Genomic DNA, 17,513 nt, shown 5'->3' on the forward strand with positions numbered 1-17,513 from the left:
AGAACAATCCAGAGTGATGTCAGAGCACTACTTATGGTAGCATCAAACAAAAGTCTGCTTAAAGGAAGACCCTGCACACCAAGGAGAAGAGGTATCGGCTTTGTAAAATAAGAATGTCATCCTGTGTGGAAGTACTTACATTCTGAATGACTCAGCTGTGTATGACTACACCACAGAAAAGTTCAGGTATTATTTCTATCAATAGGTATGAAAGTAAGACCCTCAGGAAAAAAATTAACTGTTAATTTAAAGTCTTGAAAAATAAGTCTAAGTCAAACACAGGATTCATTATTTCTTTACCATACCATTGGTAGAAACTTATAGATTACTTCAGCAAACCAACAAGGTTACAACTTATGCTTTTCTATTAGTAAATATTTTGAGCAAATATAGTAAAAGCTTAAGAGCTTTTTTTGGCCACAGTTAGGGTTGAAGAGGGTAGTTAAAACATCTGAAGTAAACATGAATACCTTCCTGACAATGAAAATTGTATCAAGAAGCAATAGAAATAGGAAAGAAAGTTTACAGATAAAAACCTGGAGAATTTCTCTAAGGATTATAGTGCCAGTGAATCACCTTCTAAGAAAAAAAGAGATCGAAGCTTTATTATTAGATGAGACACTTCAGACTAGGCTGGACAAAGCACTGGGAGGGTTTTCTGTAGAGGCAATTCTGCTTTGAGAGGATGGATGGACTGTAGAACAAATCTACTTGTTAGACTTCATCATCCAGGTGCAATTCACTGGAATAAACTCAGCAGGAAAAGGGAAAGATAGAACACGCCTGTGCCTGGGATTGAGCTAATAATTGCTCCACGCTCCAAGCTTTGCAGCACAAACAGTCATTCCAGGCTGTCATTATCTCTTCTTTGTAGTGTCTTGAGGATCATTTGATTAAATAAAAGCACATGCACCTCTGTGCTGAGAAGAGAGGAAAGGGCTGCCTCCGCACACAACCATTCTAAGGGCACAAGCAATGTCTTTCATTCCAGTTTCATAGTGTCTAGCTCTCATTTGGAAGGATTAGGTTGTACTCAGGTAAAAAAAAAAATCAGGATAACAAAAACCAAGGATTATTTGCACACAACAGGGAGAAGATTGGTATGACTGAGTGCTCCTTTAGCCACGTGTTAAGTCTAGGTAGACTTTTTGGGGTTTGTTCTCTGTTTTAATCAGGATCTACAATAATAGGAATTTATTATTAATGATCCATTTTTTAAAGGAATGGAATTAGTAAACTTTATTAACAAGAATTTTCACATAGAAGTGTTCTTAATTTACATGCAAGATTCTACAACTTCACCACCTTTTTAATGAGACTGTAATTTGTTAACGGAGTACAGTTAACTCTCATATGCTTTGCTTAACAATATATGCTAGTTATTACTCCTTGAAAACTTTTTCTTCCTTTAAGTCCTTGATTAGCCTTTCCTAATAATCTATACCCAAAGATATATTTCATCTAAACATAAGTCAAAGTATTTCAACAAATCCTATACAAATTAAATGCATGTTTTGGATTGAACTTCTTAAAGCTCTGTCCAAAAACTGAGAGGTAGTGGGGGAAAATCATCAATTAGTTATCAGCAATTCCAGATTCAAATCTCAGCCTTGCCAATCTCTAGCCATGTGGCATTAAGTAGGGTATTTATCTTCTCTGTGCCTCAGTTTTTCTACCTTAAAAATACTTGTCATGAAAAACACTGGATTATGAAAACTCCAGCACAGAATAGCTGCTCAATACATGTTTATTTCTTTGTGCAATCTAACCCATCTTTCAGACTGGCCTAATTCAGTCTTCCTTGTTGATATTAGTAAAGCTGAGGACTCTGATCATAATACTATTGTTTGGAAACTTTGTCTAGCTGCTCTAGAGATCATTTAATACAAACTTTTAGCTCCACCATGATAATTTCCTTCCATTATTTCTTGTTCATCTATATCTTTTTTATCCATCTCTTGCTGCTCTGGGTCTTAGTGGGGAAGGGAACTTTGGGTTGTTTTGTTAGTAGCAAAGGCAACAAAGATAAATGTTACGTGGGGCAAAACTTCTCCGTTACTTTAGAAATCTCTCTTTAAACGTTACAAAAGACTCACATGTAGGATGCAGTTAACGTGGTGATAGTTATTGCCTGTCCGTGCAACATTTATTCTTTTGGACCCTTATCACTTTTTTGATATTGGAAACAGTCTCCAAAAATTTTGGAGCAGCAGACTTGGGAAAATGATTCTTTCCATGATTTCTCTTGTTCTGTTTCTTTTCTCTGCTACACCTGCTAACAAAAGCCTGAAACCACTCAAGCAGGATCCATCACCATGTAATCTCTGTCCTTTATTTTCTTGACTACCGCAGCATTATGTTACTAAAGAAAATGAGGTCTGGAAACTATCGTTGCATTCACATTTGTCTTCATTGTGCTAGGAGACATTTTCTGGCAGTGACTTGAGAAGCAATACATATTTTTTTCAAATAATGTTTTTTGAAGAGTGATACTAAACTCTGATTGACATGAGGTGTTGATAGTTGCCCAAAGATTTCCCAAACGGCGCTGATCATTCATTTCCATGTAGACGTGTGGCAGGACTGCTTCTCCTGTCCTGGGCTTCTGCAGAGCAGAGCTTCAGAGTGCTTATTACCAAAATGCACAAGTAAGTTCAATCAGTTTGTTTATTTTTTCTGAGCTTGCATGAGCTGTGACCTCTCATGGTGGACTTACTCTTCTGAAAACCGTTCCCTATCCTAACGTCTTTTATGTATATGAAAAGAGATTGAAATCTTGAATTCGTTTTCAAGGAATAATGTACATAAACTAACGTTCTCTTTAAAATGCCAGCTCACTAATTCTAAACTCTTACTAAAGATACATGTCTTTGACTAATTACCTCAGACTTTGAAATTTATTTTGTTACATGGTAACTTGATATTCTTTATTAAATCTGAACTTGGATTAATATTCCTTATGAGAGTGGATCTCAAACTTTAGTGTACATGAAAATCACACAGGGCACATGTTGGAGAAATGTGCATCTCTGCCCATAAGAACTGAATCACATCCAGGAGGGTCAGTCCTGGCAATCTCAACAAATTGCCCACTAAAACTTGGGAATTACTGCTTTAAAAGAATACTTCTTTTATGGCGTTGATTCTTTGCTTTGAAACTGGGTTGGTTTTCCTTTTTATTCAACAAGGACATAGTTGAAAACATTACCTTAGATGACTAAGTACCAGCTGTAATATGTTCATTTTATTGAGGGATTTCTTGGATGTATTTAACACTCCTTGCCCTTTAGGTGCTCAATAAGTAACTTTTGGTTGACTGGTTATCAATTATTCAGTTAATATGTGTTATTTAGATACATCCTATTAGAAAAATCATTAACAAAGGAAATAATAAATGAAACCACAATTTTTCAACAGCCTCCTACTTCTCTCTTTAAGTGCTGCAAATATCCAGACCAATGTGCTTTCCTAATCAGTAAATTTAGAAGCAGGACTAGAGAAGGTCTTTAATTAGCATATATAGTATCCATGCCAGAGAGTGGAGGATGTCTACAATTATAGTAATTAATAGTAGTTATTAGAACATAGGAGAAGACCAGTGCACATGCACCTGAGGACTTTTTAAAGCAGGGGTTGTGGGGTGGGGGTGTTCTCGCAGTTGAGCATGCATCAGAACCCCCTCCAGGGAGAGCTGGTTAAACCAGAGCGCTGGGCCTCACACCCAGAGCTGGTCACTCCGTTGGTCTGGGATGGGGCTAAAGAATCCGAATTTCTGACAAGTTCCTGGGTGACACTGATGCCATTGCTCTGTGGACCATACGTGGAGAACTTTGCTGTATAGAAGAACAAAACTTTAACCAGAGCAGCAAGTGACTCAAGCTACCTTGGGGAGAATTAAAGCTAGTGCTTTTCAAAGTTCATTTTTGTTGTGGAATTCCACTTGTTCCCCAGTGAGTTCCCCCAAAATTTGATTTAAAAAGTAAACAAAAGTAATAACTATCTTAAGTGGATTAAATCTTCTTTGTTTATGAAATATACTTTTTTTCCATTCAGGCCCCCAACACACCCCCTTTTCTACCCCCCCTCACACGTACACAGAGCAGTGCTCTTAGAACACTGGGGCCTGGTATACAGTCTGGAAACTGTAGATAAGAAAACTGAGGCCCAGAGAGGGAGCAACATGCCCAAGTTGCATAGTCAGAAATTGCTAGAAAGATGCAAGTAGACATTGATGCTAAGCCCTTGCCTTTTCTCCTATTGGTAGCCTAAGTTTATATCTTCCCCCTTTACCTTATAATTTTATTTCAATTTCCTATTCTTCACACTCAGGCTGAATATTTATCTGTTTCATAACTATGCGGTTAGTCAAATCACAGCTGAATTATGAAGTCTCTTTTTAGAAAAGTACCATTCTAACAAAAATAAATTGGTAAAAATCACTTTAAAAAATGATATTTAGTTAGTATGTCTTTAGAACCCAACCTTTGTTATCCTTTTAGCCTTATACACGGGTCTCCTTAATCCCTGCATTCATTAGCCCTGTTTTTGTTAGGAAATATTCTCCCTCCTCCACCCCTTTAGCTTCCCAAGTGTTTTGGGAATGTTCCTCCAGGTTATAGAAAAGCATTTGGTAACACCTAGTGGCACTAGGTACAGCCTCCATTAAGTTCATTCTATTTCTGTGAAAGCATGAAGGATCCCATGGAAAGCATTTCTTCTCATTTTAAAAGTAAAATTCTTGTTCTCATGTGAAAAATGGGAGGAGGAAGCAAACAACTGTCTTTTTTTTTTTTAATTTTTTAAATATTTGTTTGGTTGTGCTGGGTCTCAGGTGCAGCAGGCAGGCTCCCTAGTTGCAGCATGCAAACTCTCAGTTGCAGCATGCATGTGGGATCCAGTTCTCCAACCAGGAATCGAACCAAGACCCCCTGCATTGGGAGCGTGGAGTCCCATCCACTGTGCCACCAGGGAAGTCCCCAAGTAAGGGTTTCAGACATGGGCCCGTTCAAGAACCTAACTCAGCATTGCTAACCAAAGTTGCTGTGTAACATAGGCTGTACCCAACCGTAATTTGATGAGTGCAGTGTATGACTTGTGCTGCTAGAGTGTGTAGAAAATGTCTAAGTATATCCATCTGCAAGCTGGAATATTCTAAGTGTGAATACACGTGCACATATGACAGAGAAGTAGAATATTAGCTGTGTAGGAAAATGTAGACTGCAATGTCATTTCAAATATAATCAACTCACCTGAATGCAGAGTACCCTTTAGCAACATTATACTTAAATCATGATTACTTGGAAGCATCGGGGAGAGTCTCTGCCTTAAAGACCAATGTTGGAAGAAGCTCAGGAATACAGGTCAGAAATACTGGGTTCTAGTCATATATCCATCATTTATTGGTCCAACCACTCTGAGCTTCAAATTCCTCATCAGTAAAATGGAAATAGCAGGACTTTCCTTCCTACTTCATAAGGTTTTAGTGGAGACCAAATTATATAATGTATATATACACGCACTTTCAAATTCCAAAGCTCTGTATAAATGGGTAGTTTTAACTCCTTAGTCTTCACTAAGGTAATTATTTCTTCTTACTTCCCCAAAATTAGTTTTCCTTATTTCTTTCTTTGTCGCTCATACTCCTTAACAAAAGTTTTGGACCCAAAGTGGAGAACCTGATTCTCCAGAGTGTGCTGTTGTGGTTTCAAAACAGCCGCAGAAGTAGTTAGATAGATAGGTAGATAGATAGATAGATAGATAGATAGATAGATAGATAGGTACTGAAATCGATTGCTGCATTATATAATAAGAAGAACAAAAATATTATTACGTGCAATGAATTCTGAACAATTATTTTAATCTAAGAGATCTTTGGTTCAAACAAAACCAATGTGGAGACCCAGTGTATAAAACAGATGGGAGTAGAGGGGCTTCACTGAAGCGGGGAATGGAGTCTTGTAGAAGTTACAGGTGCTCCATGTAACCATGGGTTCTCTTCAGAACACAGGGGACACTGCCCTTGGGCACACAGAGGTGAGGGATGTGTAGGCAGTCTAGCACTGATATTAATAAGACAGAGCCACCAAGCAGTGTTATTCAAAATTTGCTGATCACCAAGGCAGGGAAATATGCAATGTGATTTAGAAAGATTTCCACGGAAATGTTCAAATATTAAAAGTATTATCTTTTGAAGTGTGTCATCTTCATTTTCCTAATAAGCATCCTGAAATGCATGACTTTTGATGATAGATTAAAATGGCTTTGGCTTTGCTGTGGTATAGGGAAAAAGTAAGAGTTCAAAGTGGGAGGGGGAGTTATACAAAACAGACTATAACTTTAATGTAGAAGCAATTAGGCCAAAAGGAGAGCTAATCCTCAATTTAGAAGTGGAGTACTTTGAGGTTGAGAGAAACATGGAATTTCTTCATGAAATGACTATAAGTGAAGAAAACTTGCTTGACAACGTGAAAAAAAAACAGCAATTTTTATCATACTCCTTGGTTCTGAATCCAAATTTAAAAGGTCTTTAACATTTTAGTTACTTCTCTGGCTTGTCTTATGTGCTATTTAGTTCAAAGAGATTATATGGCCATTTTTAGACTCGCTGATTTTTAAAAATTCTGAATTTGTTCACTGTCTTGAATATTGTAAGTTAGAATTGAGCAATTAAAAATTATTAAAGAAAATGTTCAAATATTAGATTGAGAAATAAATCCAGAAACATACATGCCACTGTAAATAACATATGCAATTTTTAAAATTTGTGATGCAAGTTTCAGGCATAAGCAAAATATCTCGGGAGGGCATATTGGCTTTTTCTTTTCTATGACACCTTAAATAGTTTTTTGGTGAGCTGAAACTCAGTTATCTCCTATTGTGACAATAAAGAAGTTTTTAAATTGTCTGAATAGAACTTAAAACTAATCTTAGAACTAAAAACCACCTGTAAAATCCATTTGTAACATGAAAAAAGCTTTTCGAAAACAGTTACTGACAAATGCTAGCTGTAGTTTATTATGCTTTTCATGATAAAAACTTTGAAGCAGCAAAAAAATCTGTTAAAAATCTGTTAAAAAACTTAAAAATTATGTATCAGTGTAGATGAGGCCTTTTATATTTATATTTACTTATATATATTTATACACAGGCATATTTGACACAACTGCAAATATTCTTTGATATTCTTAAAGTATCTACATGTTGTAATTTTAAGAGTTGAAAAACTAGACTTTATTTTGAGCATGCATCTCTTTTACACAACCTTAAACTTATGCAATAATTTCATTTATTAACAATTGTATAATTAATAATTAATCTATTAATTGTTTTTATTTTAAAAAATTGTAATTGCCTATTTTTTATTTTTGAAAAACTATAACAACAGAGGAAAGGATAATGCCAAATGTGATATTTTGGTTTAAAATACAGTAAGCTAATTCTGTTTTCCTTTGCCACAAGTTTCAGACCCAAAGTTTACGTCTGTCAGACGTACACAGAAAATCACATCTTTGGAGAGGAATAGTCAGCATCACATTGATTGAGGGGCGAGACCTCAAGGCAATGGATTCAAACGGGTTGAGTGACCCCTACGTGAAGTTCCGGCTTGGGCATCAGAAGTACAAGAGCAAGGTGACCTATCTCTTTTGTGTTCCCGTCAGTGCTGGGAAGGCAGTGGTGGGTTAATAGCCATGCTTTGAGACATGAAAACACTAGACACTTTTTTAATGCTTTACAGAACTACTTTTGAACATCATGTTGGGAAACAGGACCAACAATTGTATTGCATTTCTTACTTTATGTACTATGTGACCTTTGGTAAACTATTTCTGTCTCAATTTCTCTACCAATCACAGGGAATAATACTAGGAAATATCTCTTTAAAAAAAAAAAAAAAAGGCTGGAGCAAAACTAAGTCAATGCCTGGCACATAAAGTACTCAGAGTGTTGGCTACTATTATTACTATATCTAGTACTAGTACAAGTACTACAAATAGCATTATTTGCCATGCATTAAAAATCTTTGTGCATTACTCTGAACGATTTTATTCAAACCGACTTGCACCAATGCAGATCACGAGGCTTTTAAAGTTTATTTAGAAAACAAAGGGCCAAGTTTCCACTGCCAGTACAGCCATGTGCCGTGGCACAGGTTACTTTCCCTCTCCATGCCCACATTTCCCCACCTGTGAGAAAGAGGTAAAATAATGCCTACCTGATGAAGTTATTGAGAAGATTGAACACTGTATGGCATGCATGTAAAGAGCTTAGAATATTGTTTTGCCCATAATAAATACTCAATAAACGATAGTAGCAGAAGGAAGAGTAGCAGCAGTAGTAAGTATATTGTGTAATAACACATATTATTAGTAATAACATTATATTAATCATACATAGCACTATTATATTATTAACAAAACTAATAATAGTTAGTAAAGGTCATAGTAGTCACGGTAATATAGTGATAGTTACATTTATCTGTGTTGTATCCAAATACAACCTCTTTAATGGTCAGCCTCTACAGCTAGTATTCATTGACAGCTTGGGACAACTGATTACACCCATCTTGTACTAAAAATCACATTCTACTTTGATGGGAACATCTTCATGTTAACATCACAGTTTTTGTGAACTTTTGATAAACAGCCTGCCTAGATTCCTTCTGGCCCCAGGGACTTTTCATCAATAACAAAGGTAATTAGGAATATCACAAAGGTGATTTCTCAGCAGGCCAATTGGTTACCTTGTTAAGTGCCCACGTTGAGGGGGAAGGCATCACTTCTGACCTGTAGGAAATCATATAAGGAGGATAGTCCTAAAAAAGAAAACTGAAAACTTAGACTCCTTTTGGCTTAATAAGTAAGCAGACCACTCCCCAAAATGCTGAAGGAGTTCATCTGAACCCAATTATGAGACCTCTGAATTGTCACAGCATCCATCCATTTTTTTTCTGCCATGGGCTTAATAATAACATTTTAAAGAAACTATTGATTCCAAAAATAGATACCTATGACCACTTCTATCTTGTCTTTTATCAATTAACATTATTTGCATGTTCTGCTAGACTTAAAACATTACTTATTTTTATAGATCTGCTCTTTAGGTATGAAATATGAAACCAGCTATGGACACGTGTCTCTCTTTGCTCTTTCTTTCCATGATCTATTGCTGATTAATTTCAGATTATGAACTTTAAAAATTGTGATTCATTTGCATTACCTTTGCACATAACATACTTCATTGCTTTCAAAGTCTTTACATCTGAAGATCTGTCTCTCATACATTAAAAAGAGAAAAGGCCACTACATGCCCTCCCGCTAGAAAGAAAGAACAGGGAAACAAATATGAATGTTACCTAACTCAATGGTGAATGGAATTTTAAAACACATCGGTATGAGTCACTTTATTCATTGATTCAACCAGGTGTCTTATCTGAATACTTGAAGTTACAAAATTGTACGTCAGATATCTTTCTTGTATATGCGACATGGAGATTATACACACATTCATATTAATTCACAAACATTTTTGGCATGGTGCTTTGGGGAAAGAGATCTGAAGCTCTAATAAAGGACTTGAGTTAGAGTTTGGCTACTAAATCCTAATGACTGTAGGTGGGTCACTTAAACCTCAGGTCTCAGTTTCTCCAGGTATAAAATGGGGATGATACATCAGTGCTATAATTTTAAGATAAAAGTTTGCCTGGCCACCCAAAAGTTACTCTTTTTTCCTCCCACTCCCACAGACCTTCATTGTCTGTTTTCTTCATTATTTAGCTCAGAATTCTTCTGTGTGTGGAAAATAAGGAAGAAACGAAACTCTGGAAAGCCTCGTCTTCCTTTATTATAAGATGACAGACTATGAGTTATATCTTCATGTATTACGTGGTTATGTAAAATCAATGCTAGTATCTGAGTGAGCTGTTTCACTTGCAGACTCTTTGCCTTCTCTGTGTAATTCATATCTGTTATCTGTTACTCAAGAGAATGAGAGGGTGCCTGTTGGGTTTTCAGGACATGTTCTTTTAGGTTCTTTCAGACAAAATGTAGTAAAAATGCTGAGATCTAATGACTTATTTCCATCATTTCTAGAAACTTTTGTTCAAATCTCACATGCTTTTCTGGATAGTTCATAAAGTTTGATTTATGTCTCAAGTTAAATTTTTTAAGACTGATATTGATGAGACAGTAATGACTTCTTGGTTTTCCAGATTATGCCAAAAACTTTGAATCCTCAGTGGAGGGAACAGTTTGATTTTCATCTCTATGAAGAAAGAGGCGGAATCATTGATATCACTGCATGGGACAAAGATGCTGGGAAAAGGGACGACTTTATTGGCAGGTTTGTGCAATTCAGTATTTTTGGATCACCCTAGATAGGATGAGTTTTGTTAAAAGAATATTTGTTGTGAGTCTGGTGTTATAATTGATCTTTACTGTTTTGAAGCAAGGGATCTTACCATGATAAGACAATGCTTGGAGGAACTGAAAAATAGATTTGAAAACTGACCAGTAGGTGGCAGTTTTGACCAGCTGATGGACGGGCTGTCTGAATTCGATATCCAGAAATTTTCTCCAGATGTCAGGAAAATTGTGCGTAAAAATTCCGGGAATTGGGAAAGAGAAATCTCATTTGATGTAAGATACTTAAGGAACAAAGAGCATGTTCATAGTCTGCAAAGTGATCTGAGATAATATTACTTTTCATAAAGCATATTGTGACCGTAAAATGCATTGTTTCATACGACTTCCTACAAGGTAGAGAATCTTGATAATCTCCTAGGAGTTTATAAATCTCCCAGGGGTTCAAGTTTTTGTAAAGGAAGTGTGTAAGCGAGGCAGATCCATGTTAATCTGATATTGCAGTGAAGAAAAGAGTATTCTGAGGCTTACATGACATCTCTGCACAAAGACAAGGTTATTTTGAATGATTGCTTGAATTATATGAATTGTTTTCTTACTTTAAAGCCTATTTTTATATTTTCAGTAGTTACATATGTGTCTTTATAGCAAAACACATTGAAACCTGCCAAAACTGAAATCAAGCACGGTGTACAGAATTTGTTAGTTTAGAAAATTCTTTCTTCCCTATGGTTCACATGATTTCCAAGTCTCTAAACATACAGCCTGAAGAAATTCATACATACTAATAATAATAAAGGGAACTTTACACTAGAAAAGCAAAAATAGGAATCCAACCCAACATATTTATCTCTTTGGCTTCTTGTTATTCTAAGAAATTTGTTTTAAACAATGGTTTTCTTCATAGGATTATAAAGTGAGAGGTCAAAGATTAGCTTCAGTTAACCTTTAATATTTTACTTATAAAATGAAATGAGAAAAACACCACTGTAATCTAATGCTTTATTACATTTTGATCCTTTTTAGAGGACAAGCCTTCACTGCATGTTTTTTTCCCTCTAGTAAAATACTATTTTCAGAGTTTTCTTAAAGTTCTACCTTGCTCTCTTTGCGATTATACCACCAGCTTAAGTATCAGTATAGATGTGTTAATATGCTGAATACATTTTATGATATATATGTCTGTTTCTGTCTTCCTCAATACACTATGAGCTCTTTCAAGTAGACGCTATCTAGCTATTCCTTGAACAATTAATTCATTTTCATAATTTGTAGCAACATTAGCTCTATTTGGGGACCACAGGATAATCAGAATGACTGTCGTGTGTAACTTGCAACCTCAGTCTCATTATTTTGTATTCAAACTTTCTTATAACAGTAAAAGAAGTAAATGATGAAATGTACTGGCTCCTTGTGCTTCTGGGTCCACATTACATGAAGTCCTTCTTATCATTTTTTCCATATTGACAGATACCCTTTTATGTATATTTCTTTCTTTGAAAAGAATCTCCAAATTTGGAAATTATGAAAATTTCTCAGCCCATTTTGTACTGACCTTTCCCTTCTCCTCACTTGATAATAATACAGATTCTTCAAAGGTATGCCTAGTTATTTTAAGAAATGTTTGGCAGAGAAGTGGACCTGTTTATCTCACTTCATCTTGTTTCTACGGGTTTGTCCATATTTTGGCAGATTTTGAGAGAACAGTGATAAATGGCTGGTCTGAAGATCATAGTGATTGCTCTAGACAACTGAGGGAGCTAAGAAAGTCTTATGAAGTTCGGAAAAAAGAGAGGAAATCCATTTTTGGAGCTTCTGGGTTGGTGAACATGTGCAGGTGCTGGGGGAGTGGTATGCCCTGAGAGGGCATGGAAGCTCCATGCCCCTTACTGCGTACCTTACCCTGTGCGTCTCTTCCATCCGGCCATTCCTGAGTTATACCCTTTCATAAGAAACTAGGGATCTAGGTTGAAGTGTATCCTCCCTTCTAACTTTTTTAGCTGTTGGAGGGGTTTACCACCTGCATGTAGTTTCTGGCTTGGGCGTTGCCTGGGTTGTTGGATGAGTTCTTTATGCCCGTGGCTATAATACAGGAAAACCTTGCAAGCAGGATCAAGGAGCCCTGGGCTCCAGCACCCTCATTGCTGTGATGGGCACATCTGTGTGCTCTGCTTCCTAGTATCTTGGTTGGATTAAAACTGGCTTGATGGTGAGTTCAAATACTACCATTAAAAAATTATGGGGATTTCTAAAACTCTCATTTATTTTGAATAACTTACTTTTATTTTCAGTTACTTTTTTTTTTCTAAATATAATAAAAACTTATCTGGCATCGGCCTCACTAAAAAAAAACCCACATTCGCTTTTGGTCATATGCCCAATATTATTGCCTATGAAAGCAATTTGAGCCAAAGAATTTTAGAGTAAACAAGAGCACAGGTAGAGAAGGCTCCTAGGACAGCTTTTGAGTATTAGTTTAAACTATTTCACTCAGTAAAGGGAATTATTGTTGAATGTTGAGATAATCCAAGATGGACAGTAGGAAATTGTTGTACATACTGCTAATATAACAAAGATGCCTGTTGCAGAAAAAGGAAACAACTTTGGCAAATATCACTTCCAATCTACTTGATGGCCAGACAGCAGCAGAAACTCTTGGTATCTGACTTTATACTTACTAAATTGTAATTTACACACTTCCTGCCACTGAAAAACAATCTATTATTAGATCTAAGTTGTTGGCAAGGAGAGTTGCATGTGTTTATGTGAAGGTTGTGTGGTAACAGTGGAAATAATGCAGGTTATAATAGAATTGCTTGGTTCTAGAATAGTTTAGAAGAGAATTGACTTACTTTCTAATTAAATTTGAGTTCTAAGATTGAAGTAACAGGAGTAAAACTGTCATCATGGTCTTCTGGATTCTTTTGCAAGCTATTCTTGCAACATTCTATGTCTGTATTAAATTAATATAATTAATTTTATTGAAATATGTTTTGCATGTAACGTGTAAATTTAAGGTGTACAATGTGTTGGTTTAGTAGATTTATATATTGTAATACGATTGCCATTGTAGCTATAGTTAGCACCTCTATCACGTCACATAATTATCTTTGTGTGTGTGTGGTGGGAATAATTAAGATATGCCTCTATGCACTCAGAAATTAGAGACTTCTGGGATTTGGCTGGTGGCTAGTGAGTAAATTTAAAGTTGGCCGTGGAGGGTAATACTGTCCCATCAATGTCTAATAGCTATTTATAAGGATCCTGTCTGAAATAGTCCTAAATTTGAGAACACGTGTATGGATTAGATTATCTACACAGACTAGTATATTGTGTTACAGTTTTGTTATGATTCACTTTATTTTCCAGTTCGGGTCACATATAATGATTTTTGAAATGTGTTTTGTAAGTGTATACTCAGTAACAGGGCTTTTGTTTGTTTGTTTGTTTGTTATGAAGATAAGACTGGCTGTGAATGAAAGAGCCACTTGCAAATCTGGAGTGTCGACACAGTGAAAACTAGTTTCACGCTGAACGTTACCCACTTGCATTCTCACTTGAACCCACATAGTCGGGCTTTGGCCCCCAACGATCCACCAAAACTGCTCTTATGAAGGCCACCTGTGACCACCAAGTTGCTAAATTCAGTGGCCAGTTTTTAACCTTCTTCTTACCTGACCCAGTAGCAGTGCTGGACTTGGCTAATCTCGTTCTTACTTTAAAACAGGTTTTTCAGTTGGTTTCCAGGACAGCAGACACTGTTTTCCTCTTACCTCATCACATGCTCTGTCTTCAACTCCTTTACAGATTTCTCCTCACCTGCCCGCTGATTTAATTCTGGAGACCCTCAGAGTTCACGCCCTGGGCATCTTCTCTGTCTATACGTGCTCCCATGGTGCCTTCATCCACTCTTGTGCTTTCCATACCACCTAAGATTGACAACGACAGACATACAGCTCCACTCCTTAACTCTTTTCTGAACTCCGGACACCCACATCCAGCTGCCTGCTTGAAATCTCCACTTGAATGTCTAATAGGCTTCTCCAGTGTAGCAGGTCCAAAGCCGTACTCCTCACCCCCAGCGCCCCAAATCTGCTCTTCCTTCAGGGTTCTCTCTTGTTTGTTGCTAACCCCAGAAATCTTGGAGTCATGTTTTATCCTTTCCTTCTCATCAAGTCCATTCAGCAACGTGCAAGCTTCTCCTTCAACATATATTCAGAAATCACCCTTATCTCCATCATTCTGTTTCCTGTTGAAGCCACCGTCAGTTTCATGTGGGCAGTGGCAACAGCCTCCTGTTCTTCTTCCTCCACATAACATCAGTAAAATAATTTAACTCCTCTGCTCAAAGCCCTGTGCTTGTTTCCCACCTCCATCTGCGTGAAACCAGAGTCCTCGCAGTGGCCTCGAATGCTCCTGGTGATCTGACCCTGCGACCCCTCTGCCCTGACCTGCTGCTGCTTTGCCCCTCCCTACCTCTGCTCTGTCCCAGACTCTTGGCTGTTCCTCAAGGGCACCAGATACCTTCCTACCTCGGGACCTTTGCCTCCGTCTGTGACATTCTTTCTTCAGGCATCCACCTGCCTTGCTTCGTTACCTTCTTTCGGTCTGTGCACAAGTGTCACGTCAGGGAGGCAGCCACAGGAGCCCTGTTTAAAATCGAAACTTCGTTTCCGTGACATTCCGTGTCCTTTATCCTGCTTTTGTTCTCTTCATTGAAGTAGTCACCATTTAACAGACTATGCATTTCACTTATTTTATCATTTACTTCCCATCACTAGAATGTGAGCTTCATGCGGGCAGAGGTTTTTGAGTTGCTTTTACTCGTCGTGGCATCCTCAATACCTAGAAAAGTGTGTGGCAAATGATAGGTGCTTCATAAATATTTGCTGGATTTAAATTTAAATATCTGAAGCTTGATTGAATGCTGGAAATTATCGCTCAGACTTCTTTAAATAAATACAGCATTTGACACCAGATGTTAATGCAAAGGCAGTTAGAACAGCATGCCTTAGTGGAAAGTACAAAGTTTCAGTATAATTAAGAAATATATATATCTTTCTTATATGAGATGTATCTCATATACATCATATATATCTTATGTATATAATCTTTTGTATATAATTCAAAAGAGAGAATTAATGAGTTAAAGTGTCAAAGTGTCTGAGTAATCTTTGTACTTAAATACTGAATAGTTGCATTTGAAAAAAAACAAGTAGCCTATGCCTTTACCAGGATACTTACAACTTTTTCATCATTATACTTAGTGAGTTAATGCCACCTGGTCGTTAAATTTTACACGCACAAAAAAATTTACCATGAATGGAAAGAAACAATAATAATCGTGTTTTACACTGTATAGGGCACGGTTATTACTTACATTAGTTCCATATTAAGGGATAACAAGGGTGGTTCATATTATACCAATTTTGCAGGTGCAAAAACTGAGGCAGGTTTAGAGAAACAGCAAAAAGGAGGTTTAGAGATTGCTCAGCTAGTGTGAATTTGGGGCGATTGATCTGAACTCAAATCCAGGACTCCTGATTCTCAAGTCCATGCCCCTTTCACCTCTGTCTTGTATTGAGTATGTTCTGAAGCCATTAAGTGCTCGATAAAGTACCAAGAAGTCAGGAAACCCACTTGGGTGGTATGCACCACACTGCAAGTTTGAACAGCAAATTTTACCTGCCGCTGAACTACAGATTTCAAGTGAAGGTGAAATAACGTTAATCTGTGTGTAATTATTTAACTTTCTGATCACCTGCATTTTGGCAGGCAAGATGGACTGCCACCTTTACGATAATCAGCTCATAAATCCTCATGATTGTTACACTTTTATGCAGAGCAGTAATCTGAACAAATTGGCTGCTGACAGCTGCGGTAAATTGCCAAGAATGAGTGCTGTCAGAGAACAAGTTGTCTTTATGAACGTGCAGAATAAGTAAATCCCGTGTTAAGTAATTTCATTCAGTCAGAGTTATTTGCAATCCAATATAGCAAGATTTATAGCTTTATTTATTAGTGTGCAAAATGCTTGTTTATCTTTAAAGTGGCATTGACTTGGGGCACATATATTTGAGGTCGGTGGATGCTACTAACTTTATTTGTTGCGTTGTTATCAGGGCCGAGACATTGGTACTGCCCGTGACAACAAAGTGCGATAGATGTAAACTTCAGTAGAGAGTTCTATCTCAACACAATTTTTATTAATAATATGTAAGAAAAAGTTATTCCAAATGGGCAAGTTCTGGGTGAAGAATAAATGCTCTCAAATTCTACAACCATAAAAATAAGTCCATGACTCTGTATTTAATGCCAAAGGAAGGAGAATGTGGAATGAGTAGGTGTCCATGTATGTCTGTCCAGGTATAGTGTGGAAAACGAGGGAAACAGCCTTTGACTTTGCATATGAACCAAATTAATGTTTTCTTACAGTTGAGGGTCATTGCATTTGAGCATTTGACACTCTGTAGCTTCTGATATGCAGTGTTTCTCATTTGTGATATAAATACTACAATGATTATTCTACTTCCCACGTAAATAAGAGTAGGAACAATCCTGCCACATTATGAATTTGAAAGCACAAAGATAGCTAGTCAGAAAATGCTAAACTGAAGAGAGTTTTTAATGAAATCATTCTGTTTCACCATTTTTCTTACTAAGGATTGAGTGAAATATTTTATTTGGGAGAGAGATATTTCAATAAAAGATGGAGTATGCAATTGGTTCTTGTCTTGGTTTTTCCTAAACTGAACCTAAGCCAAATATATTAAGATTTTAATCCATTTTCTTTCATGGTTTACTATTTTTTCTTCTGCAGATTTTCTCAGGAAGTTTATACTCACTGCAGTATTTTGTATATGATAAGCAAAGTTTCCAAAGACAGTTTCCACGCACCACTGTGTGTATATTAAATAACTTACCTTCAAGGTAATGAAAAGGGAAGCTCCTAAGTTTGTAGAAACATGCTCTGATGAAGCCATCTCCCCAAAGACAGCTGGATAGTGACAACTGCTGACAACGGAAAAGCAATAACTGCATTAGCATTTAGTAATGTCACAGGTAGCGTGTACACTACATAATTGTGAAACGTGAAAACACTTTAGTGGTTACCTATTGAATTCTTTAAAGTTCAAGAATTCTAAAGAATTATGT

At 36.8% G+C, this 17,513-nt stretch overlaps 1 protein-coding gene across 12 annotated transcripts in view; it reads left to right on the plus strand.

The window, feature by feature from the left end:
* Positions 1 to 17,513, plus strand: part of MCTP1 (multiple C2 and transmembrane domain containing 1) — a 543,089-nt gene that overhangs the window by 335,280 nt on the left and 190,296 nt on the right. For 7 of the 12 annotated variants that reach the window (XM_057739092.1, XM_057739099.1, XM_057739106.1 and 4 more), the window contains 2 exons: positions 7,459 to 7,629; positions 10,208 to 10,338. In XM_057739092.1, coding sequence (XP_057595075.1) covers positions 7,459 to 7,629; positions 10,208 to 10,338 — 302 coding nt within the window. Of the gene's footprint in view, positions 1 to 2,570; positions 2,649 to 7,458; positions 7,630 to 10,207; positions 10,339 to 17,513 lie in introns of all 12 variants that reach the window. The other 5 variants (XM_057739125.1, XM_057739142.1, XM_057739150.1 and 2 more) reach the window with 1 other exon arrangement.

This window comes from Hippopotamus amphibius, chromosome 1 (assembly GCF_030028045.1).
Source record: "Hippopotamus amphibius kiboko isolate mHipAmp2 chromosome 1, mHipAmp2.hap2, whole genome shotgun sequence".
Lineage (NCBI taxonomy): Eukaryota > Metazoa > Chordata > Mammalia > Artiodactyla > Hippopotamidae > Hippopotamus > Hippopotamus amphibius.